The sequence below is a fragment of the Asterias rubens genome, chromosome 2 (assembly GCF_902459465.1).
Source record: "Asterias rubens chromosome 2, eAstRub1.3, whole genome shotgun sequence".
Taxonomy (NCBI): Eukaryota; Metazoa; Echinodermata; class Asteroidea; order Forcipulatida; family Asteriidae; genus Asterias; species Asterias rubens.
This window is the reverse complement of record NC_047063.1, coordinates 15,062,327-15,089,627: the sequence shown is the minus strand read 5'-3', so window position 1 is coordinate 15,089,627 and position 27,301 is coordinate 15,062,327. Positions and strand designations below refer to the sequence as shown.

The following is a 27,301-nucleotide window of genomic DNA, read 5'->3' as shown; positions in this document are numbered from 1 at the left end:
ATATTGGCTGATGAGTGCATTGTTGCAGGTTGCATCACAAGGTGAAGAATGGACTCCATTGGAAAAGCTGTGACATACAGAAAAGCCATATTTTTCTGAGTGAATATGTTGTATGCAACTATGCATGAATGAAACGCATTCCATATTAGTTTTATACAACTCACACATAGATCCTTGTAGTTTATAATCTTGTTCGCTATCAATGCCCAAAAAGACACAGAAAATTTGTCCACCCCATACTCTGAAAATTCTTCAAAATTCTGATAACAATTGTGGCAACATTGTAGACACTAACCTTGTCCGACGTGACTTGACCTTGCCTCGTTGGATAACCAGGCCGGGAAAGATTCTTTTGAATGACGCTTTTAAGAAGCCAAAACGTCCTATAATTGTCCATAAAGGACTTCTATATAAAAATCACTAGCCTTAGTTAAGGCCTGAAGCTAAAATCACTGGCCTTGGACCTGGAAGCCGTGCCTAATGCTCAAGTCACTGGCATAACTTGCCCCCAAAAAATCCAGAATGCCCCACAGTTTTGGAAAATACTTATTTGGATTATTTATATAACAGTAGCTAATTTGTGGGATGAGCAAAATGCTAATTATTAGGCCCTATACATGGAGTATTTAGTATTGTCCTTGTTGAGTACCATATTTTAGTCCGGTCGTCCTCAAACATTGAGTTAGTACCATAGTCTAGTTAGCATCCTCTCAATTCATTGAGTTTAGTACCTTATTCTAGTGAGTATTGTCCCCATTCAATGAATAATAATCTAGTATTGCCCTCATTGAGTTAGTACCATGTTCTAGTGAGTAATGCCATCATTCATGGAGTTGCAAGTTAGTATTTTCTTGATACATTAAGTTACTACCATATTCTCCTCACTCAAGACACTAACAAATTGGCTACTGATGCGAGGTGTTGTTTTAGTACCTTATTCTAGTGAGTATTGTCCCCATTCAATGAATAATATTCTAGTTGAGTTAGTACCATGTTCTAGTGAGTAATGCCATCATTCATGGAGTTGCTAGTTAGTATTTTCTTGATACATTAAGTTACTACCATATTCTCGACACTCAAGATACTAAAATATTGGCTACTGATGCGAGGTGTTGTTTTAGTACCTTATTCTAGTGAGTATTGTCCCCATTCAATGAATAATATTCTAGTTGAGTTAGTACCATGTTCTAGTGAGTAATGCCATCATTCATGGAGTTGCTAGTTAGTATTTTCTCGACATTTTTGTCGTCATTCAAGACTAATATGAAGCAGTGGCTACTGATGCAAGGTGTTGTAGTACCATATTCTAAAATTTAGTTAGTATTGTCCTCCTTTATTGAGTTAGTACTATTGTTTATTGAGTTAGTACTATTGTTTTATTGCAAAGTATCGCCCCATACATGAGTTACATGTACTACTATCTTCTCATTCAAGACACTAATATGAAGCAGTGGCTACTGATGCAAGGTGTTATAATACCATATTCTAAAATTTAGTTAGTATTGTCCTCCTTTATTGAGTTAGTACTATTGTTTATTGAGTTAGTACTATTGTTCTGTTGCATTGAGTTAGTACAAAGTATCGCCCCATACATGAGTTACTACTATCTTCTCATTCAAGACACTAATATGAAGCAGTGGCTACTGATGCAAGGTGTTATAATACCATATTCTAAAATTTAGTTAGTATTGTCCTCCTTTATTGAGTTAGTACTATTGTCCTATTGCATTGAGTTAGTACAAAGTATCGCCCCATACATGAGTAACTACTATATTCTCCTCATTCATGACACTTATATTAAAGGAACACGTTGCCTTGGATCGGACGAGTTGGTCTATGAAAGGCGTTTGAAACAGTTTGTTATGAAATACATATGGTTAGAAAGATGTTATAAAAGTAGAATATAATGATCCACACAAGTATCACTCAAAATTGAACGGTTTTCATTTTACGTCGCGAACTAACACGGTCGGCCATTTATGGGAGTCAAAGTTTTGACTCCCATAAATGGCCGACCGTGATTGTCGACGAGGTAAAACGAAAACCGTGCAATTTTGAGTGATACTTGTGTGGATCATTATATTCTACTTTTAAAACATCTTTCTAACCATATCGATTTTATAACAAATGGTTACAGGACGCTTTTCAAAGACCAACTCGACCGATCCAAGGCAACGTGTTCCTTTAAGCAGTGGCTACTGATGCAAGGTGCTGTAGTACCATATTCTAGGTAGTATTGCCTCATACATTGACTTACTACCATATTCTCCTCATTCACGACTCTAACATTAGGCATTGGCAACTGATGCAAGGTGTTGTTTTAGTACGAGAGTACGAGGGGGCAAATTCACTCCAAATTATGTGAGGTGCATAATAACGGTTGTGAAGTAAGGCAGTATGCTTCGTTCTGATGCAGACGAGAAAACACGATGGAAACAAATAAAGATAGTCACTCTTTTACCTCCACCTAAAACAGAATCATTAAATGAGTGCGCCAGTGGATGTTGAACTCCTATCATGGTTGTAGAAAGCGTGTATTGGGGGTATGGGTGTTAATTGTGTGAACGGCTACATGATATTGATTGTGCATGAATTCACCCATCAGCACCGCACAATAAAGTATGAATTTTTCCGGGGGATGTAAGCGTATCCCCATGGTGCATAATTTCGCAGCCATGGAAGGCACGCAGTGACACAGAGAACAGTATTCAGCGCCTGTACTTCAAAGAAGTAATAAAGGGTTCTACTTTGGTTATGTTATTCACACCACTGTATGAAGCCCATGGATATTTGTTTCTAATAGAAAGGCCCCTTGAATTAAGACTACTTCATAACTTGGTCACGCCATGGATTCTCAAGTTTGTTTTTTGCTTATGAATTTCTTATAGATGTTATGTATTTGGTCTATTCAATTCAACTCAACATTTAATTCATTACTACTTTTCTCAAGATTAAATCACATAGAAACAAATATTACAGATAAGTAAAATAATACACACAGAATATGGAGAGACAAGAGTTAATCTATGTATACCAAAATAAAGAGCGTTTATGAGGCTGTCAGATTATTTAAGCCAGGCTTGTTGAAGACAGCCTAGACAGACAAACTACAAGTTCATTGTTTTAATAATTCCTTATATTTCAGATTCAAAATCAGGGAAAAATCCTGCTATTATTATTATTATTATCATTATTTAGCAGTCATTCAACTGTGTTATAGGCAGCCAGTCTTGTCTAGTTACAAGTTTACTGGCCAAATGAAATAAAATCACTGGCCAGTGCAGTCCAGTGTAATCAAATCAAGCCCTGGTATTTATAAAAAAAAAACAGTCTATATCTAAGCTTGGGAGGTACCACCATATTATTAAATATCGCGATACTAATTTGGAAACAATTTCGATATCGGATCGATTTGGTTTTAATCGAAATATCAATATATCTGGATATTGATTAAGTATTGCGATGTGTTTCCTAGCTAAAACATCCTGCACCCAATAGGTTTGGAGTAAAACCAGAAGAATAGGTCATTAGAACACCTCTGTTATGCTATGACTGTCTCTTCTCCACTTTTCACTGGGAGTTTATAGAATAAATCAATATCGCCCAAGCTTATCTATATCCGGATGCAATTAGTTCACAAGTTAAAATTTACAAGACAGTCAAAACTGTTTTGCACAAAGTTTTGTTTGAGTTCTATAGAAAAAAATGGAAAAACTTTAAATTACTCCCATTAAGTAAAGTAAATTCTACAGAGAGACTGAGGTCGTGTCTGAATTGGTGACTTTGGCTACAGCTACGGCTAGATCAGCGCGTCTATCAGTGTTTAAGACGCGCGCGCCCTAGCCGTAGCTGTAGCCGAAGTCGCCAATTCGGACACGGCCTCATTTAAGGACTTAATATGGAGACTGATATAAACAATACTCTTCATTATTTCTGGTATAAATGCACCCCAGTGCCCAAGCACTATTTTAATCCAACTTAACCTTTATAAAAACACTAGTACCTCCATGAATTGATGATTTTTCATCGTGAAATGCAAGCGTTTTCATCTTCACCACGGCCCATGGGACTTGTCTTCATTCATGACCCAGGGGAGTTTGCCTTATTCTCGTGCAATATTGGGCTTAATTTCTGTCAGAGACAGCTTTGTGTTGATGTTTCCCTTGTGAATTGTAAAGAAACCAGAGTGACCTGTGCGCATCGCTTTAGGTCTTTTGTTGGCATGCTTTTCTTTCTTTTTCACAAATTTGATGCAAATGAATGGAAATGTCAGACGGTTTAATCACATTAGTTCGTAGAAAGGTGGGCGAATGAGAGAATTGGGGAAAATGTTTTGTGCTAGTTCATTTGTATGTATGGATTGTATCCATCGTCCTGTACATTGTCACGTAAATGAAAATGACGAGTCACCTCAATGAACTACAAAAATTGATTATTATGGAACGTACTAAATCCTGAGATGTAGGATATAATAGTTTTTGAGAAGAATTGGGAAAAATTCAATTGTTTGTGTGTTTTGGCGAAAAGGTGCGACTATGAAATTGCTTTAAAGACACTGTACACGTTTGGTAATTGTCAAAGACCAGTGTTCTCACTTGGTGTACCCCATCATAACCATAAATCAACGAATTTGTGTGCTTGCAGATAGGAATAAAAGACTTCTAGCTAGCTACCTCTTTCTCAAAAACTACATTACTTCAGAGGGAGCCGTTTCTCACAATGTTTTATACTTGTTACCATGGAGCTGTAAATGTTGTTACGAAGTCAGTTTTTAAGTTAATGTTTGTTTTGAGTAATTACCAAATGTGTCCCTTCCCTTTAAACACTATGACAACAAATTGTATTGTTTCACAACCCAGGGCCCAATTTCATGGCTCTGTTTATGACAAAATTCTGCCCTTCTTTAGCCATCTGGAAAATCTGGAGACAAAAACTCATCAACTGAATTGTGCTCGGTAGCTGCCTTGTAATTACTCAAGTCTATCTGCTTATTGTTGACAATGCTATACACAATGCAGTATAATATGTCTTCAGTAGAGTACATGTTATTAATGATATCTCATTATCCCTGGCAATCACGTAATTAATTACAGAATATTGCAATCATTTATCTTAGACTGCCAGGTAAGGTATGGTGCAGACTTAATTTGCTATAGAGCATAGGCACGTACACAGGACCTAACATTAGAGAGGATTTTAAAGGCAGTGGACACTATTGGTAACTACTCAAAATAATGATTAGCATAAAACCTTTCTTGATTACGAGCAATGGGGAGAGGTTGATAGTATAAAACATTGTGAGAAACGGCTCCCTATGAAGTGACGTAGTTTTCATCGAATTTGATTTCGAGACCTCAAGTTTAGAATTTGAGGTCTCGAAATCAAGCATCAGAAAGCACACAACTTGATTGAGCTCAAATTTTTCACAGGTTTGTTATTTTATGCATATGTTGAGGTACACCAACTGTGAAGACTAGTCATGACAATTACCAATAGTGTCTGCTTTCTTTAAGTGAGTAATTTAGCAATGGTAAGGGTTGTGTTACACCTGGCTACTTATCCTAACATTCTGCATGTAAAGCACTTTCTTTGTGTACAAGTCATTTATACAATTGTGTAACTGTGAAAAATCAAATTCTTAAGGTGAATTATGTCAGTGGTTTTTGGAATAAAAAACATTATAACTGTAGGCCTATATAAAAAATAAATAAATATGAAATGGGAGGAAAGTAACGTAGGGCTGTATACCTGCATATTTATGTACTCACTGACCCACACAAATATTCATATGTGTTGTTTATTAATAAAATCATCATTTGCAATTTTGTTTCTTGTTTTCCATTTTATGTTTTTGGGTTAATTTAATTTTTTTTTTTTTTTTTACTTTACTTCATTTAAACAGTTTTGTTTTGCTTTAGATTGTGTTCCAACATAAACAGGTGTCCAGTTATTTATTCTTTTATAGAAAAGTAGGGTGACCACTTTATGCTGCCTATTGTTTTATTGATCTTTGGTTATAGAAGATTATCAACACCCATAGTACTGCTTGACTTGGAATTTATGCTGTGCATAGAGAAATGTTCTGTATAAATCTGTGGTAAATAGCTCTATGACAATGGGCTATTGACTAAGACAAATATAACATGGTTATTTTGACCTAGTTGATGGCTCAGATACATGAAGCATATTATTCTGGGTTAAGTTTTTGTTCTTAAGGGGATTCAAGGTGAAATTCTGCTTTGTAATGTACTTAATTTTTTTTTCAGGAAACAGAGGCCTTATATATATTTACATGGGTGTTTGGGGGAAAAGACAGAGACTGGAATTTTATGAAGGAACAGAGAGTAAACTTACAAAGACATTAAGAAAATTGTTTGCCATCCTAACATTGATTCACAAAAAGGTTTTGTTTTTTGGGCCTACTGAATATTTATGCTCAATCCAAGCATCCAATCAAGTGGTTCCTCCTCATTGGGCCTACTGAATATTCATGCTTAATCTGAGCCTCATTGGGCCTACTGAATATTCATCCTCATTCTGAGCCTCATTGGGCCTACTGAATATTCACGCTTAATCCAAGCCTCATTGGGCCTACTGAATATTCATCCTCATTCCAAACCTCATTGGGCCTACTGAATATTCATGCTCAATCCAAGCCTCATTGGGCCTACTGAATATTCATCCTCATTCCAAACCTCATTGGGCCTACTGAATATTCATGCTCAATCCAAGCCTCATTGGGCCTACTGAATATTCATCCTCATTCCAAACCTCATTGGGCCTACTGAATATTCATGCTCAATCCAAGCCTCATTGGGCCTACTGAATATTCATCCTCATTCCAAACCTCATTGGGCCTACTGAATATTCATGCTCAATCCAAGCCTCATTGGGCCTACTGAATATTCATCCTCATTCCAAACCTCATTGGGCCTACTGAATATTCATGCTCAATCCAAGCCTCATTGGGCCTACTGAATATTCATCCTCATTCCAAACCTCATTGGGCCTACTGAATATTCATGCTCAATCCAAGCCTCATTGGGCCTACTGAATATTCATCCTCATTCCAAACCTCATTGGGCCTACTGAATATTCATGCTCAATCCAAGCCTCATTGGGCCTACTGAATATTCATCCTCATTTCAAACCTCATTGGGCCTGGTGAATATTCATGCTCAGTCCAAGCGTCCAATCAAATGGTTCCTCCTCACACACAGTGTTCTTTCCTCCATGCTTCCTTCATGGTCAATTAGTACTTCAAAGTACATTGTCCTGTCAGCTTTTAGCAAGTGTTATTATCATCCAACCACTCATAAACACCATAATTACCAATAATCTCTTCTGAATGTGTACTTGGGATACCTAACTGTTGACAGTTGTGTCATTAAATACACCATGTATGTAATCCTCTTAAACCAGCCATTTGGAACCAGCCTCAAGACCATGGTTTCTTCCCTGGTTGTTACGGATTAAAAAGCATTTTTATCGTGGGTATGTCAGATCTGTTGATTGAAAGGTTGTTCTTTGACCAAACGATGATCTAAAATATAAAAAATACTTTAAAACTTTCTGTCGGAAGACTACAAAGGCATTATAACTTACTAGTTAACGCTAGGCCAATTTTATGGTTATCCCACTTTTCATGTTTTATTAATGAACACATTTTACGATTTTCAACTAGGAGCCTATTATGATGGTTGTTCCAATTTTCATGTTTTATTAATGAGCACATTTTTTTTAATGATTTTCAACTAGGAACCTATTTCTATAGTTATTCCACTTTCCATGTTTTATTAATGAACACAATTTATGGTTTTCAACTAGGAGCCTAATATTATGGTTGTTCCAATGTTCATGTTTTATTAATGAACACCTTTTAAGGTTTCCAACACCGGAGCCTTTGATGATATTTGCAAAAGTACTTTGCAAATGAAAGAGGACATTTCTTTAATTATCTTAAGATCTATCTCTGAGAAACAGATGGGGAACTTTTATAGCTTGTGATGACATTTCACACAATTTTTCGAAAGGAATCAAATCTGTATCAGTCACAACTACACTAAGCACTAGAGGGCAGTATTCACTCCAGAAGTGGATTTACTGATATTGTTGTTTTTTTTTCCTTTCTAATTATTTAACAAATTCACATGCAAAATAATATATTCAATTAATATTTCCACCAGAAATATTTTCAAAACATCAACAATAGCTTACTTACTTACTTTTACAGCATTTATGTGAGGCGCCTTTTTCCCGAGGTTACAAAGCATCGGTTACAGAAGATTCAACAAAGAACTCAAGATGTTCCTATGTAAAGTGAAATAAAACAGTTAAGTCTTTCTGTAGTATAAATGAGTCTTAGCTGGGTTTAGTCCCCAAGAAAAGCAGACCATAACAGAAGGAAATCACTAAATGAGGTTGACAAACAAACAGACAAAATATTTAAACATGGCCCTGAAATAATTATTAAAAGTAGGTATTTTTTTTTTAAATACCTGATGTAACAATATTACTTCAATCAGAATATGTTTGGCTTGTTAGATGTCCCAGGCGAGATGAAGTTCATGACTTTTTGAAATTTCAAGAATGTTCATGTTCAGACCATGAACATGCATCAACCGTGCGTAACATGTTCATCACTGCAGTTTATAAACCAAGTTCATGAACTGTTCACCCCTTCAAAGAATGAACTTTAAGTGAACTTTTATGAACTTCATGAATGTTCATGAAAGTTCATCTCAGCTTTCTTTGCAGTTTCATCAATTTTTTCTTATGATCAATAGGTTCTTGAATTATTGTAATATATACTGTTTTGAAGACAGGAATGCAGCCATCATCTTACCCATCAAATAAAATTTACATGTTTGGTACATGTGTATCATTTATATGTTTACAGAATATTAAATCTCTTCATATAACGATCAATGTTTCTTGACCTCATTTTGGGAAACATTAAGAAACAAGCTATTATAATTTTGTCCTCACACTAATTCTTCTGCATCTTGATCTTTAACACTGAGTGAAGAATGACATAAACATTGATCTAAGACACACATTGTCAAACGCACACAACCAACTGATTCACTGTAAAAACTAAATCAAATACTTTTCAAGGAACACCGTTTTGATTCAGTCTTTAAAAAGCCAATAAAGGATGATCTCAAATGTATATAGATATTACAGTTTTCTAAAAGCTGGAGTCTGAGTCTCTTACCTCGCATTAAAACATGGTAAAAATGGTTTTATCACAGAACGCTTCTAGCAAAATTTCTGAAAAACACGGGGTCAAACAAACCTGCACGACAAAGGAATCATGACGTCAGTGGCGGCTATTTGGTGTGGAAAGTAGGGCCCTCAGTTTGCCAAAGCTGGAGAACTGTGTTCACACCCAACTAGGGGAATATCGTCACTGGCGTCAAGACGTCATTATAATAGATAAGCTGTTTTTGACTCACGGCTGAAAAAGCCGTGCGACCGGGTGCATTTTTGACCCAAGTTATTCGTTACTAAATGCAAGTTTTGAGAGTAAAATGGTTATTAACCGGTATCTACGATGTCTATTTGGCCATAAAAAGGTAATAGTTGAAATATTGAGATCATCCTTTATTGGCGCTTTAAAGGATTTGGGTAATTTTAGTAACACAAAACACAATGTCCACAGATTTACATTAAACTTACACCGTTTGAAGATAATTGATAGTAGAAAGCGTACCTTAAAATATTAGTTGCTCAGTTGCTGCAGTTTTTGAGAAATGAGTAAAACATTGAAAGTAATATTTTTTTCTTAGGGAAGCTTTCTACCATTATTATCTTCAAACTGTGTAAGATTATTGTAAATCTGTGGACATTGTGTTTTGTGTCCTACAAAAAGTACCCAGACACAATCATTGCTTTACAAAAAGAGAGAGAGAGAGAAAGCCTGACCAGTGTCTTATGGTTGTCCTACTTTGTGATGATGAAAATGGTATCTCTTAGATGTGTCTTGTCTCTAAGAGTTCTTTTGCCCACGGAAATTAAATATGACAATTTAAATTGGGATTTTCCTGAGCAGGTTCAGACCCGAATACCCGGTGAGAATAAAACGACTCTTACTCAACAAGCAAACTCTGCCAAAACAACATACCCTGTCTCAAGATAACTGTCTCAAGATAACTGTACATTTCATACCTAATAAAGATAGGGTGATGTGATTGCGTTTGCTCACATTTTTGTGCTGATTTTGTCTGCTCTATCTTTCTAAGAGGTGCTTAAGTTCACACTGTCGTTGAGAATGGTATTTTGATCAGTAATCTAATATTTCTTCCTACTAATACAATATTCCCTCGGTCAAAATCATTCCAACTGAAAGTAATCTTTAAATTGACTTTGAAGGTGTTGTTTGTAACATCTGTATTAATACCAAGATTGCTAATATTTCCATCTGGATTTGTGTTTTTTTTTTACTGTCTGGCAAGACGATTGAGCTGAGCATTTTAACATTGTTCAAATTGGTCACCTAGGATAAAAAGAAATGGCATTTTCTTCAAGTGAAATTCTCACAGGTTAGGCCAACTTTTGTATGGTTTTTTTTTTAAACTTATAGTAATAAAAATGGAATTTGCTTTTCCCTAAAATTAATAGTGAACCACTGTGGTATAGTGTTTTTCTGGTGGACTTGACTTACCAAACAAAAGGGCCCATGGCGCCCAAAAAAAGTTAAAGGATTGAAGCAGTCATTCACGAAGGCTAACTTCAGGATTCGAGATAGATCCTGCTAGGGTATACATCAGGCTATTCAAATAGGTAAAACCAAACCCCTCCCACATTCTTTTTGTTTTATTCCTTGATGAAATGAGATGTAGGCCCTCTAAAATAGTTCTAGTACAAAGCAGATGACCTATTTTAATTGGGCATTATTGCTAACGATACCAAATGGTTCTCAATATTTAGGACTGTTAATCAACAGACCCTTGATATCCTCAGTGCTTGTACAACGAGCTGCAATCAATTAACCCAAAACCGTGTCTGCCCATAAACTTAAAACTTCCTCCAAAATGTAACACAATATTCTATCGGGGTTAGATCTAAAGAAACTAATGGTTCCTCGTGGGCAAGAATACATCTGCATGATAACTGCTCCTGGTATGGCACCAAACAAGTTGCTGAGCCAGACTCTCTGCCCTAGCTATTAGCGCAGAGTCAGTCATCACAATTTACCTCGGACTACCCTTGGGGGCACCTCATCATCCTTGTCAACAATGATGCAGTCATAAGAGCATGGAGGAGGAATCAAAGGACTTGGATAAAGATGGTTTGAGGGAGAGTTCAGTCTATTTCAGGAACCGATGGGTTGAGCATCAAAAGTTACGCTTTATCAGGTCATTTCCCTAAATGGGTTTGGTACCTTTTGTAGATTTTTTTGGCATGACCTTTATCCTTACTCACAGTGAATGAAGATGTATGTAATATCATTTACCTGTAGAAGTTTCAGCTTCAATAGTTCTCAAAATTTTGAGAGAAAAAAAAGTACAAACCACAGAGCAAATTGTTTTCAGTAGAGTCATGTAAATCTCTTGTACATGCTAAAATATTTGTTTGTCTCACTGAGACAAAAATTATTTTGGTGACATTATTTTACTAGATTCTCAACAAAAACTACTGCTCCTCAGCAAGTACTATCTTAAGGGAAGCTTCTGCCATCACCATGCAAGTTTAATGTAAATCTGTGGACTTTTGTGTCATGTGTCTTACAAAAAGTAGCTATATGGAATTTATTTTTTTGTGAGGCAGTTATTCTCACCAAAATGGTGCAGCATTTTTAGAAGGAAATAATAAAAGAATTGTGTGACACCGTGCTCCATATTGACAAATCGTGTCCGAAGGCCATTTTGCTATAAATGACAAGTTTTTAGTGCAAAATACAGTTTTTAATAATTGCTCTCCCCATGGCTTTCGTTAAGTCCTCTATTGCTGGAACAAGATAGTTTGAGACACCTGCCTTAGGCTTAAATGTCTCTGATAAACGCCACAGTGTCATGCACTGACAGCCTTAAGAAGGATGACCTGTCATGAGAAGATAGATTCCCCCTCATTGTGATATTACTATGAGGCCAGAACCTTTCTCTCTCTCTCTACCCTGGATCTTTGGTCAGCATTTTGTATATCTTAGTGGAGCGCTGTTTATTTTGCTCTTGAGTTTAATCAAGGATAATGGACACATTATTTTGATGCAGTAGGGAGTGGATCCCACTGGTATACAAATACTGACCCCCTCTTAGTTATCTGTAACGAGTACCGGTATGTACATATTTAAACTGAGGCGCTTGCATCACATAATTCTTACTCCATCCCTTTTCCGTAATGCATTGGTGACTCGCCTATATAATTAATGCTTGCAGCTGACGCCAAGTGACAATGTTACATAAAAGTTTCACAGGCTATATGTGTTGGAATATTACTTATGGATGAAGCTCACTTGTTGATGCAACACGACGGTTACTCATCAGTTTTAATTTTGGATGTTAAGGTGTTTGCAATGTTGTAATTACAACATCAATTATGCAAGTTTTTGGGAGTTGGTGTACATAATTTATCAAGTGTGTGTTGGAGCTTGAAATTGTTAATGCTTTGGGAGATGGATGTTCACTTTTGGGTTTGTGAATAACTGAAAGGAAAACTGTAAATGAATAAATAAATTAAATTTATCAAAAAAGACTATATACAACATGTACAAAAGGTCCCTGTACAGAATTCTGTTAATATCACATAAATGTAATTCTTTGCCCTAGTCCATATAACTGTTCTGCAGAAAGCTTACCTGCTAAGCACAAAATTAGCATGTGATAAGCATACATTAGAATTTGCTCAACACAAAGTAGCATTTGCTAAGCACTTGCCCAACACAAAGTAGCATTTGCTAAGCACTTACTAGTAGAGAATCAGTCACAAGGACTGTGCATTAGCTGATATAGAAATCATTAGCTGATAATTGCTGGTAACCAATAGAAAAAGAAAAGGTTTGTGTTGATTTGATTTTTTTTTTCCCATAGAGTTAAACTGTATATTTTCCCCTAAGCTCATAAATAAACATGTCACTTTAGGCCTATTGTTCACACTTGAAATTTTACAACTTCACAATTGTACAAACAGTTTTTAAACTGAACGACAGTCTAAAAACTGTCATTCAATATTTGAAAAAGTACAACCGTCCTTCAAAAAGGAAAACGGATGCTGACAAAATCAACAAAGATATCAATTGGTAAATGATTGGTCTTAATAACAATCATGTAAAACGAGAAGAAAAAAAAAACCTGTCAGTTTCAAAATGATTGCTCAGTTTAAATAAAAACATGCTCCATTACCCATCTGTTTAAATAGTCCACCATATGGCGTGCATGTTAAATGATATACACTCAAATAGATGCACAAAATTAGCCTGCTTTCGTCTGGGGGTTCAACATGTAAAGGTTGGCTGACATTCAAGTTGGTTTAGTGGTTTCATGTCCTGCCCTGGTTAATCTCTGTGGATTGCATGTTGACTGGATTGCTATACATTACCTGATTAAGTGAGGTTTAAAAAAACAAAGTTATCAACATCTTCTCTTTGCAGTACCGGCATGTTTACAGGGTGCCCTGCTTTTATTACCAGAAAGATGCAATTCAAAAAGCATATTGGTATTGAAATATCCTGGGTTTGCATGAACATACAGTCCCCTTTTTGTTGGCCCCGTTTTTTTTTTTATACTAATAGCACTTTTCAGCAGACAGAAAAAATAGAAATTTCCTTTATGTTTGTGAAATATAACAAAATGAGCCTTGTGTGAAAGGACATACATTGTTTACATGTTATACATTCATTGCAAACATTTCTCAAACTTTGTGAAATTTTGTGTATCACGCTAACAATCTCAACCATCTCATCCGGAACTGTGTGTTCAAGACTGGTATTAGTGCATAATGATTAATAAAAAAGATCAATAGTTCAATGGTACCCAGCTAAATTTGTACTCTCGCATGAAATAACGGTCACTTCATAACCGGTGTCATATTAAAGCAGACCCGTTAAAGCTTGGGAAAACTCTGAAGCATGAGATGAGAAGTAAACAATCCGCGCTCGTAAATTCATCACTAGGAATCTAGGTTTCAGAGGATCATGTGATATGGGGTTACGATGACCCCTTTTCTTCGGATGACCGACAGATTTCTAGTATAGCCGGACCTCAAATCAGACGCCACGCACACATGATGAGAAAAACAGTCAGAAAGGAATTACCGGTTCTAAAAATAAACAAATTAAGCACCGCTCTGGAGACAACAAGTGTAAGGCCATCTACACAAAGTGCAAATGAAAGAAGAGTCCGTTTTGCATACTGATCAGTGCAGATATCACTGGGGAGAAAAACAAACCAACCTCTTGATTCCGTTTTCAGCCGGGTGAACTTCTTTTTCTTCTTGAGAACCCCATGCACAGTGCAGCGTGCCTGCGTGTTTGCCACCGATTCTCAAATCCATTTTCTGAAACTTGAACCGCCGCCGATATTTTCTTGGCAAATGTCGACGGAGCCCCAAGATGATGTCTCCACTGAGGAATGGTGCCCAGTTGTGGAAAATTAGGGTTCGCCTAGAAAAAAAAGTGAATGGGCAAATCTTGATTGTTAGTATTCACATGTATAAGGCGAAGAACTATCAGTCTGTTGGTAAATATGTATTACTGAGAATCTTTCTGTAGTAGACCATGTTTTGATAAAAGAAATGTGAAAAAAATGATTAAAATGCCACATGGATGAACAAACTCCATAACATAATCAATAAACTATAGCCCAGTCTGATCAGGTAGTTGTCAAAAATAAATAACAATGGAAAAGTAGAAAACATTGTAAAAGAGGTAAGCAAACATGATCAATAAAGACAACAACATTCCAGTTAGAACAGATAGATGTCAGGGATAAACAACCATGTAAGCCTAGAAAACAAAGAAAAAGGGGCACCATATGTTCGAACATTTTTTTGTAACAGTATTAATGTAAATCTGGGACAAGTGAGCAATTAGTACAGAAATTATTCTGTGAAAGATTCAGCGCAATGTATGGATTGGTAAGAAATGTTTTCAACAGGTTTTCTAACGATATTTTAGCGATATTTTAGAGCACCCGGAGAATATCTGCAGTGCTTTATAATCACCCCTGAACAAATATTGACTAAAAGGGAGACCAGCAACATAGGGCTTGATAGATCAGTTGGTTGAGCGTCGATATGCTAATCCGTGAGTCGTAGGTTCACATCTCGCTCCAGTCAATATTTCTTTGATTAAACCCTGACATTTTATAATTAGTGGATTTTCAGGCTGAGGTTTGTAATAATTTTCAGATAATTACAGCTCTTTTGACTTCTTCACGTTGCCCTGGATCAGACAAGTTTGTCTTTAAAAAGCGTTTGTATCTGTTTGTTATAAAATACTTGGAAAGATGTTGTAAAAGTAGAATACAATGATCTACACAAATAGGCCTATGCCTCAAAATTGCATGGTTTTCCTTTTACTTTGCGAACTAACACGGTCCGCCATTTATGGTACTCAAAAATTTGACTCCCACAAATTGCCGACCGTTTTAGTCAACGATTTAAAGGAAAACCATGCACTGGTTTGAGGCATATTTGTGTGGATCATTGTATTCTAGTTTTAAAACATCTTTCTAACCATACATTTTATAACAAACGGTTAGAAACGCTTTTCAAAGACCGACTTGTCCATCCAAGGCAATATGTCCCTTTAAAACTTTCATTGTGTGGTTCTTTTCCCATCGTAAATTGCACAATCTTTCTCTGATGCGATATGACAGTATGTTTTTGCTTTTTATCATATCAGTTAATCCTCGCATGTTTTTTTCTTTTTATCATTTCAGTTAATCCTAGCGGGTGGCATTGGTCTGTATTTCAGTGCAACCAGAGAACAGGCCTACTCAGGAAGCATCAAAGCCTTCATTATTAAGGTAAGAAATCAAATTTAGGAAGTGGCAAGTGTCAGAAATTATTTCATTGTGACATTCAAGTTTTATTTACAGAGTAGGCTTATTACTTTTTTGTAAGTACAATTAAACATAAAAAGAGAACAATTATCTCTTATGGGAACTCCATTTCATTATAAACATAGTGTTTGGCAAAGATCTTTATGCTAAAGAGCCTATAAGGTTGACAGGTTACGCATGATTTCTGACCGATCATTTTGACATGTCGAGAAAATAAAAAGAAATACATAATACACAATTTTCAGGCATTTGGTTTTTCCCTGGCAACGTCTCGTTTTTTTAAAATCATGTTTAACACCTTTTTTTCAAGGAGACCAGTTTGCTGGGCCAGCCTCACATTTCTCAACAATTTTGTTTACATTGAGATTAGTTTGATGGGCCAGCACAATTTTGTTTCTACCATCCAAAGGGCAAAGGTGTAGCTTTTTGTCACAATTTCTTTTCAATGAGAACAGTTGGTAGGCTGGAGCCATTTTTCTACCGTCCCAAAGGGCCAACCTAGTTTTGTTTGATTCTCCTGGATCTTGAAGAGATATCAGCCATTGATTTCCAGTGAGACTTTAGAAAAAGTACCATTCTGTGGATCACATTGAATATCCCATGCTAAATTGTCCATCATGAGGGACTAGAGTCTGGATAAAAGAGTTTGGTTTGGGAACAATTAGTGTAATTATTTCCCCGCAATTTCCCTCGGTATTGTCCAGTATTGAGGCAAGGTTTGTTTTACTTCTGCTGAAGATCACAATATAAAACTTTATTTTGTCGATAGACAACGAATGTTTTATTAAGTAGGCCTTAGCCTCTCACATGATTGAAAAGCTTCATGATTTACAAAAATCGTCAGCTTTGAGTTTAATAGTTGGTAAGACAGTGCACTAGAATTGCATAGGTTGTGGGTTTGAATCCCACCCCAGTATTATATGTCTGATTTTTTCACAGAACTTGGGAAAGTAATGAGTATACAGTGCTAACTACCCTTACACCAATGTGAGTTACTCAATAGGTGTGCAAACCAAACATTTTGGCTTTTTCTCCAAACTAAATAAATCAGGCTCTTTGGTCTACTTTTCTAGCACTGGGGACACTTACTATAAAAGCTCCTTGGAATCTATAACTCCAGGGGTTATCAAAAGTTGTACATATATGCCACCACTTCTACATACATTCTAAGATCTGGATCCCAATTTCAACCTTTTTTTTAACCCTGAAGTAACATGAGAATCACAGTCAATAGATAGATTGCACATGACATCATCACCTAACGACCACCATCTTTGATGAAACATGCGCTCGTCACCTAAGGCTATCATTGGCTGAGACGTGTAAACAGCGTGACACTCATGCACTTTTCCATTGTTTATCATCAAACATGGCGGTCGATGTTGCTATGTGCGATATAGGATACAAATGAAGTATTACACCAGGGTTTTTTTCCAGTGGAAGAATATTTACAGCGGTTCTGATCGAGATCTCAGGTTTATTCATACATGTAGTAGATGATCTATTTTTACTTTCGAAACTGAGATTTTTTGTAAAGTTTATAGTTGTATTCTCCTAGGATTTTGAACCACTTAACGTCTTGATTGCTAATAAAGACTATCCACTAGTCTTCATTTCTTCAAATCAATTTCCTTGCACCATTCCTCATTTCTATGGAGCTGTTGCTTTTTGTCTGCTCCTTAGAAAAATATAAGACCCTCTGATGCTCATCAATGGCAATCCAATAATTCTAACAATAAGGGATGTGAGCATGCAAGGGAAACTGATTGGGTAAATCTTAATTAGTTTTGGGTTGAACAAACAGAAATTTACCAAAGCAGGACTTTAGGTGATCCATCTCATAATGCTTCTCAGGTTGTATCGCAAACTTGGGTGTGATCTCTGGTTTATGGAAGTAACCTAGGTCGAAGGGCTCTAGCTGACTGGTACCCCTGAAGAAAGATTTGACGAAATATAGGGAGATCGCGCACATGAGGACTGCAATGGGAATGCCCTCATATGAATCTGTGGGTCACAGGTATAAATCCGGATCTAGTAAATTTGTCTTTGTTCCACCCCAAATTATGTTTATTTATGATACATTTTGTAGTGATCCATCTTTAATCTTTATTTATCTGCCAGTATAAAAATAAGCAAGCATGAATGGAAACAAACAAACAAACAAACAAACAAACAAACAAACAACCAAACAAACAACCAAACAAACAAACAAACACACAAACAAACAAACAAACAAACAAACAAACAAACAAACAAACAAACAAACAAACAAACAAACAAACAAACATGGAATGTTCTTTTAAGAAGGCTCTAGAAAGTGAAATTCCCCCGAGTGTTACATGATCAACAAATCCATTGAAATGTATTATTAAATTCTAAAGGTCTGTAACAAGAATCTGTTATTTTTTAAGTTTCTGTTCCTTTCAAGTAAATTAAAACCTAAAGATATGAGGAATACAGACCATCTGCCAGGTGTGCTGATGGATTCTATTCACTAAGACTGAAATCTAATAAGAGCAACGTGGTATTAAAACTACGTTAGAAGTATTATACAGGATTGGCCGAGCTGACAAAATAGTCGCAGACAGTGTTTGTGTGAAATAACAAACCTGTGAAAATTTGGGCCTAATCCGTTTTGTGAGTCTGGAGAAAAATAATGGTCGAAAGCAGTGCACAATGTACAGCATGTCAACACATTTTCCTAAATTTTTGTAACAATCAAAATCAGCTTTTGCTTCTTCTTTTTTTAGAGGGGGAGGGGGGTTCAGACACAGTTTTCTGGACATTCCAGAGAGGAAGCATTTCACAAAACAGTTGGTTCTTGTGAAGAAAAAAAAAAAAAACCTTAATTATCAGTAAGCTTTCAGGCTAAAACGTAGTAATCACTTTTGGTATCCTCACATATCCTGGGTATTTATACCAGTGAATTGACCATATTCTACATCAACTTTTCAACAGATTTCTTTGTCAGTAATTGAATACTTAGTACTTTCTTGATAAATGAGAAGGAAAAAAAACATAAGAAGAGATAATGTCAATGTTCATTTTGGTTGGAACTAAATAAATCACAGGTCTGGTGCTTATGATTAAATAAATCACAATTGAACAGAATTTTAATGCATGATCTGTAGACTATAAGGCAATCCTGCATTCTCCCGTTGCGGTAACACTACATTATAAGGCCATTAAGAAGAATGTCGTCATAAATACTCATTCAAATGTCAAGTTGGACCATACTGACTATTCTTGGAACACTGCAATGCCTTTTTATAAGAAGGTGTTTATTCGATGTGTTAAAGGCAGTGGACACTATTGGTAATTAATCAAAATAATTATTATCATAAAACCTTTCTTGATTACGAGTAATGGGGAGAGGTTGATAGTATCAAACATTGTGAGAAACAGCTCCCTCTGAAGTGACGTAGTTTTCGAGAAGGAAGTAATTTTCCACGAATTTGACTTTGAGACCTCAGATTTATAATTTGAGGTTTGTTATTTTATGCCTATGTTGAGATACACCAAGTGAGATACACCAAGTGAGAAGACTAGCCTTTGACAATAACCAATAGGGTCCAATGTCTTTAACCACAAGCCTTCAAATAATGACATGATTCTCTTCTTTGATCTATGGGTAGGGAATTATCACTGCTTATACATTGTAAAAAGCTTCTTGAATCGTACATATATAAGGCTGGGGACAAAAGAGCTTTTTGCTGTTTTTATTATATTTTTTTCAAAAATGACACTGACAAAAGATAGAAAACTGTGTGCAAATGATCTGTACTTTAAAGCACCTTCATTTCAGACAATAACAACACAACAGTTAGTACTAACCAGCATTTGTTTAATGCATTCATTTTGACTGATATATTTATCTCCGAAATGTTTTTACAAACATAACACAAATTTGTGTGTAATTGTCACTAAAAAAACCCAGCAATTTCAAAGTGTTTAATTTGTGTAGACATTCTCTTTTTTAAGCCAAGAGATTTACAAAACTCTTTCAGAATTCACCCTTTTTCTCCCCTTCCCAGTTCCATAAGGCTGTTTTTAGAACTATGCAGTCATTAGTGGCAATACACAATCTAATCAAAAGGTCCTTTCATGAACAATTTAGAATAAACTTTAAAAAAAGAGAGAACATTTAACTTGGAAAATGCATGTTTCTTTTTTGCCAAACAAAATCCTGAAGACCATCCACTCTTGATCAATAAACCCCATTTACCAAGAGCTCCAATTATACGTAAGCATTTTTGCGAAATCCTTACAAATTGTACTAAAGACCTTATATAGTTCTGAGCAGACAATGTTATGTACATGCAAAGAAAGTGGCTTAAGTTCTGTCTACGTGAGATTATGCAGAAATAGGGCATTTTGTGAAGATGAAGGAATTGTTTTGTGTTTGCGAGAGAATCTAGAAGTACAGTGAATGGCACCTCTGAGGTTGGCCAGCGATGCTAGTGGCATATAGCAGGTAATGACAGGTGAGGTCTAGCATCTGTTTGTGTTTGCATGTACCCACAAGAAGTAAATAGGTTAATACATGCATGAGATGCATTATTCATGCGAATAAATTAAACCTGTCTGTATGTGAGAGAGATTTAGTGATACTACTGTATGTAAATGAGGCGGTTTGTCCTATTTTACAAAGGTTTGAAAGAGATTTAGTTGGACAGGCTGAGGAGCGGAATTCACACTGTATTCAAATCAGTTGGTTGTTTATACTTCAAGGCATCAGTTAGTGTTACTTTATTTACATTTGTTTGTGTTTGAGAAATTCTTCTTTATAAGTACATTGACTTTTGGATAAATCTTTTAGCCAGTAAGAAGGGTTTAAGACGAGATTATAAATTTTGTCAATGGAAGCTTACAAGAGATACATTTCATATCATAAAATTGTTCTTAACTTTGCTCGTCAATGTCTTAAAATGTACACAGAATCTGAACACATAATAATAGCAATATGGTCATTAATGAGTATCATTGTTAATTAACATTGTTTGACTGACTCTCTAACAATAACAATGATGATTTATATTGCGTCCATTCCATAAATTGTACACAAGCCCGCAACAAAATATTCAATAATAACTAAAAAACAACAGCAGCAAAAAGTCGGATATAAGTCACACTGAAGTAAATAATAGAAAATGTAAATTGCTAGAAAACGTAACTTGATAGGAATTTCATCTCGAGGGATACAATCTATTCATAGTTTAAGAAGTTCTGTTCGTGTAGAGAAAGAAAGAGAGAAATAGAGAAAAAAAAACACTAATCCTTTACTGTTTGTCTTTACCGCTTTCAAAAAGATAAACCTGTCCACCCACATATCCTTTCCCACAAAATATCTGCCAAATAGAAAGAGTCTCATATTACACAAACAAATCAATTCCTGTGACTACCCCCTCTCATTTTGAACTTGATGGTTCTTCAGTTTGTCATATAGAATCTAGACATTAGGGTGTTAGGAGATTGATACATTCATACCTATACAGAAGGTTTTTTTTAATGGTACAATTCATTAAGAATTGATTACCAGTCCTTGGGGTTTTGTATGAATGCAAGTTCATTTTGAGGGGGTTGGTGGTTGGGGGTTGGAGTCGGTTTAAAGTCCCCTCATAATTGCTTTCCTGATTGAATTATCATTGGAAGAGGGAAAAAGTATCAAGTTTTGCAATTGATTTTGAAAGGTTGGTTATTGCTGATATCCTTGGCATTTCAAGCTAGAACATTTACCAGGGAAAGTTGTGTTTTTTCTTTTTTTTCTTCGTTTCTACTGTGTTTTCTCCTCTGCCCTATAAAAATCATCAGTGATGAATAATATAGACAGACAATAACATAGACATGGTACAGTTACTCCAAGCTAGAGAAATTCAATAGACCCTTCCCATGAAATATGTAAATTGCACATAGCGCGTGCGCACTCACGTTTTGGTTGGCAAAATGAGGGAACATTGCGCTGTTTTGTACCCGGCTAATGGGTGCGTGATGCAGACGCGATTGCGCGTCTGCTTTAATGAACGTTACGGTTCCTGGATAGTTCGTCAAGTCTCAGATAATAGTAATAATAAGAATAATAATAAGAATAATAATAGGATTATAATTTATATAGCGATGCAAGGTGCTGAAAGGAAAAGAAGAATACAAACAAACTGGGGAAAAAAAACAAGCAAACAGATGAAAAGATAAGCTTTCAAATGACAGTTATACCCAATTAGGCCTTTTTAGGAACATTTCGGAGCTTATAGAATATTAAAGGCATTAATGCTGATGGTTGCCTTGACTTTTAATGGCAGTTTTTCAATTTATGGGAATTGAATTATGGTTTGAGTATGGCCATGGGCGCCACATTAATAAAAAGGCAGTGCGTCATGAATTAAATGAACACAACATTGTGTAGCCACTGAAACTCGAGTCTTGGTGCCAAACGTGTTAAAAACCTTGGACGGTGACAATACAATTTTAATTTAGTGGAGGTACGCCACGTCTCAAATATTGTGAACCAACTTCATTATTGTACTTGTAAGGCAGATTAGTCGTTAACTTGTGTGAAGGAAGCCATGATATTGGGCCTTGATCTAGGATTTATATCTTACCTCTCGTTCTTATTCAACTTAGAGGAAGTGTTAGGCCTTCATTGGTGAGGATGTCATTTAGCATACCATCCTCCTCAATGAATTTGACAACTTCATTATCAAGCTATGAACATGTCTAAAGATTTTACACATCATGGTAACTGTGGTAGTTGTCTACAAGCATGAAATATCTTGTCATTGATGTTGTTTTGTATCTACCCATCATATTGATGCTGCTGCTACCCTTCAAATGAAATTGCAACTTATTTGATGCACTTTGACCTTGACTTTGACCTTAAGGGAGACTAAAACAATGGAGAAGATACTTTCCTACAACGAGTTAAAAGAGAGAGAACGATACAACCCACAAGAAGATTCAAAAGACTACAAGGAATTTAACAAAGCAAGAGGAATTTCAAAGTGCACAATTTCTCAAGTTTGGCGAACCTCAACCCTGGTAACTGTTGTCAATAAAATCACTGTTTTAGTAAGAAACCAAACTTAATACTGAGAATGAAACAATTATAGTAGACTTGTTGGTAGTTCATTACAGACTGCTATTAGGCTATGTAGGGCATATAGTTTCTAAGTGTTATCTCTCCCTACCTTTGGTATAATCCATATTTGCTATTTTTTAAAGGAACACGTTGCCGTGGATCGGTCGAGTTGGTCTTTGAAAAGGGTTTGTAACCATTTGTTATAAAATGCATATGATTAGAAAGATATTTTAAAAGTAGGATATAATGATCCACACAAGTATCACTCAAAATTGCGTGGTTTTCCTCTTACCTCGTCGCAAACACGGTCGGCCATTTATGGGAGTCAAATTTTTGACTCCCATAAATGGTCGACCGTGTTAGTTCGCAAAGTTAAAAGAAAACCACGCAATTTCAAAGCAAATATGTGTGGATCATTGTATTCTACTTTTAAAACATCTTTCCAACCATATGCATTTTATATAAAAAAACGGTTACCAACGCTTTTGATAGACCAACTCGTCCGATCCAAGGCAACGTGTTCCTTTAAGGCTTTGAACTCCGCTTTTGACAGGGCACAAGCAATTTTTTCTTTGGTAAGGGGTACCTCTATGAGGGAACAACAGTAATAGCACAAGGCACCATGACAATAGACCTTATTGCAAATACCAATGCGCAAGCGCAGACTGTTGAATGAGGTGCATTGTGGGATAGATATCGATCAAATTTGGATACCAGCTAGACCACAATGCACCTAATTCCAAGCTTTACCTGCGCACCCCAGTATTTGCGAAAAGGTCTATGCTGTTGATGCCTGTTGATGACGTGGGTTCATTCAAGACAGGATTTTGTATTTGTTTTGTCGCTATATGGGTTCCTACAAATCAAAACATAATGATTGGCAAGCCAATAAGAGGGGAGTTAAATAACCAGGCCAACCCCCTCGCTACCATACTAATTAAAAACATTATTGAAAACAAAGATCCCACACCTTATGCTGCGACAGGTTGACATGAATGAATACCCAAACGGCAGACATAGAATACTTCACATAACGATAGTTTGTAGGGATACGCTCCATGCATGAACACAATCGGCACCAGGTGTGACTCCATCGATTGGCATGTCAACTTTTAATAATGGTCCACAGTTCCTGCATACATTTTAATTATAATAATATTGATCCAGAATTTTGTTCGTTCTTCTGGCAATTGGATCTCCGGTGGGAGTTTTAGCCGCGGACGCAGCAGGGTTCTTACAAGGTATAACGGTGGATAGGAACCATTTACCCCATTACACTACGCCCCCCCCCCCCCCCCCCCCCCCCGGGGAAATTAATTCCTGCAGCAAGTAATTTGGAAGGCGTGAGCCCATGCTGTATGATAACAAGTGAGTTATGGAATGATCTTAATTGGTTTGACAAGTAGCAGGTTAAAAGTTTGGAATGTCAGATGATCATTGTGGAGATATTGAATACAAATCAGATTCATCCTTCAAGGGTACATTCCCTTGATAACTGGAATCATAAGGGAGATTAGTGTATACCCTTGTAGTCCTCCTGTCCATATTAAACTCTATCATCGTCGGTTTTTGTCAGCATCACAGTGTTAAGGAGATGTGGGGGAGACATGGGAAGATGAAATAGTCGTTTGGGTGCAAAAGCATATCTGCTACTGTTAAATACGAGTTTGAAATTGTCAAAATGTTGTTTCTCAATAGTCAGGACGACACACAAAACAAGTATGCGCCGAGACCCAATGTGTTTAGCATGCAGCCTGTTGGTGCCTTTTTAAAATTAAAATAATAATATCGAAGTCTTATATAGCGCACGTATCTACCAAACAAGGTACTCAAGGCACTGAGTATATACAAACTTCCAGAAAGATATGTTATTGGAGTGATGAATTCGGAGACCCAATTATTTAGCACCTTCTTATGGTTTACAGGGTTTACAAGGTGTTACGTTGCATACAGCAGCCACAGCCTAGAACACCGGGGCGAACCCCTTCTCTTTTCGATAAGTGCACTGGGTTCTTTTACATGCGTTACACAACACACGGGACCAACGAAGAAAGAAGCAATCACCAAGCAACTAACCCTCTCTCCTCACCACTCCCCCTTTCTCTGTCCTTCCAGAGTTCCGTTCCAACCCTCTACATGAACCCCCCTCAGTCTTAGTCACAAGTCTCAGTTATTTTCCTTTCTATCATTTCCACTTCTCATCTTCGTTCCAAACTTCCTTCTTCTACACCCATCTGGTCAAGCAAGAATGGAACAAAGTGCAGAGAACATTACAATGGATGATTCAAATAGGTGTTTAGTGCTTTCAACTCAATCAGTATACATCTTTGTTGCAGCTTTTTGATAAAAAGACCCGTAGAAGCCTCAAGTTTTTCTCCAATATTATCATAAAATCCTTAATATCATCAAAGTTGGGGAAACGTATGTGTCAATTGGATCGAGAAATTTTGAAATTTGAACTACCATCAGCTATCAGCAATGGGTGGTTGGTATCTTTCCTCGCCTTCCACCTCTAGGACCTCAATTCGAATCATGCTGGGGCACTATGAGGATTGGGTTTCCAGTCCCTACCTGGCTGTGTGGGTTTTCCCCTGGAATAATTCTCTGGGGTTTTCCCTCCCGTATCTTAAGTTGAAACTTGTCTTTTCTCAATTAGATCCGATCCAATTCAATTCAATTCAATTCAATTCAATTCAATTCAATTCAATTCAATTCAATGCTTATTCCATACTCTTGTTGGGAAAAAATGAACAATTATTGGCAAGTAATTGTTTTGACAAGTTCAGTGATTAAGTTTGCTTTTCTGAGAGTCCTTTTGGCTACACGACTAGAAAAAAATGCAACAAAATTTAATCAAGTGTACCAGATAGATGTTATCCTTTCTAATGTAGCATAGATGGACTGAGGAGCAAAAGAATAAAGTATGAGAACAAATACTAACCAAGCTTGGGCGATATTGTTTTTATTATCTTCCATAGTATTGTCAACAAAATAGCGCAATATTCGATTATATCGCGATTTATATTTGAAGTCTAAAATTCTGACGTCTCACAATGACATACTGTAAACTAAATAATAAATCAAGGTATCCATCTGTCGGGTGTACTGTACTGTCTTTCCATAGTGTGAAAACCTGGGCCTTTCAATTACACACACATAAAGTGTAATTTAAAGTGTCTACTGCGCATGTGTGTTCTTACATGTGTGCATAATTAGCTAGATCCGATTTTCGATAGTGTCGAGATATCGCCCAAATCTTAATACTAACAATTGACAGAGATTCAGAAAGTGGAATGTTTGAAGTTGCTCCGCTGTATCTTGTTTCCCTTCAGATGGAATAATCTGAAGTCATGAACACAACAATAATAATGTGAAAGAAAGGTTATGATCAATGATGTGTAGCCTTCCTCTCAAGTCTGTCACACTGTCAAGCTGTACTTGAAGAAGCGACTATTTGAACAATTCCAAGGCTGTTCGTAAGATGTATTTGTCCATCAAGCCTTCACCGGTAGTGTCTTCTTTCTATGTCCAATCAAGAGCCTATGACCTTCCCTACCCTTCACATGTGACAAACAGTTTGCCGCTGACGTGTTTGTGTTTGCTCCAAACATCTTTTCTTCGTCCCGAGCCGTAATGATGAAAATTGCACCAAAGACGCCTGCAGCAGCCAAGAAGCTAATTCAAGTCTAATGTAATTTACCGCTCTGCGCATTTCGCAAAGGGAGGTGACAAACGCTATTTTAGGGAATGGAATTCAATTGCGTCAATTTTCCCCGACGCGAAATGAGGAACATGTCGTACATGCTATTATTAAAGAGTGCTATAGCGCAGGGTGAAATCTTGCCTCATTTACGGGCTCTACTCTCGGGGCATTTTCATTTTCTGTGCTCGGCTGTTTTTAATCATTTTTTACTTATTTTTGTGTTATAGTTTGTGACAGTCTTGTTGTTGGGAAGATCCAATGCGATTGATCAAGCATGGCAGAATACTCATAAGCAGTTGCACAGCATGTATGCATCAATACATCACTGACAAGCATATCTCCATGGCATGTTGCAGTCATTCATTAAAAGGCACAGTACATCATTTTTGTTGTTGCAATAAGCACACCACAAAGCAGGGTTTCTGCATATACTTAAAAAGTATTAAAAAGTCTTAAATTGAACCACTGGCTTAGCATTAAATTTAATGACGAGAGGTCTTAAAAAAAAATTGATGAAGCGTG

The 27,301-nt window shown here is 36.5% G+C and overlaps 1 protein-coding gene across 1 annotated transcript in view; it reads left to right on the top strand.

The window, feature by feature from the left end:
• Positions 1-27,301, top strand: part of LOC117307448 (sarcospan-like) — a 78,904-nt gene that overhangs the window by 28,493 nt on the left and 23,110 nt on the right. Inside the window, exon 3 of the mRNA XM_033792201.1 lies at positions 15,882-15,968. Coding sequence (XP_033648092.1) covers positions 15,882-15,968 — 87 coding nt within the window. The remainder of the gene's footprint in view (positions 1-15,881; positions 15,969-27,301) is intronic.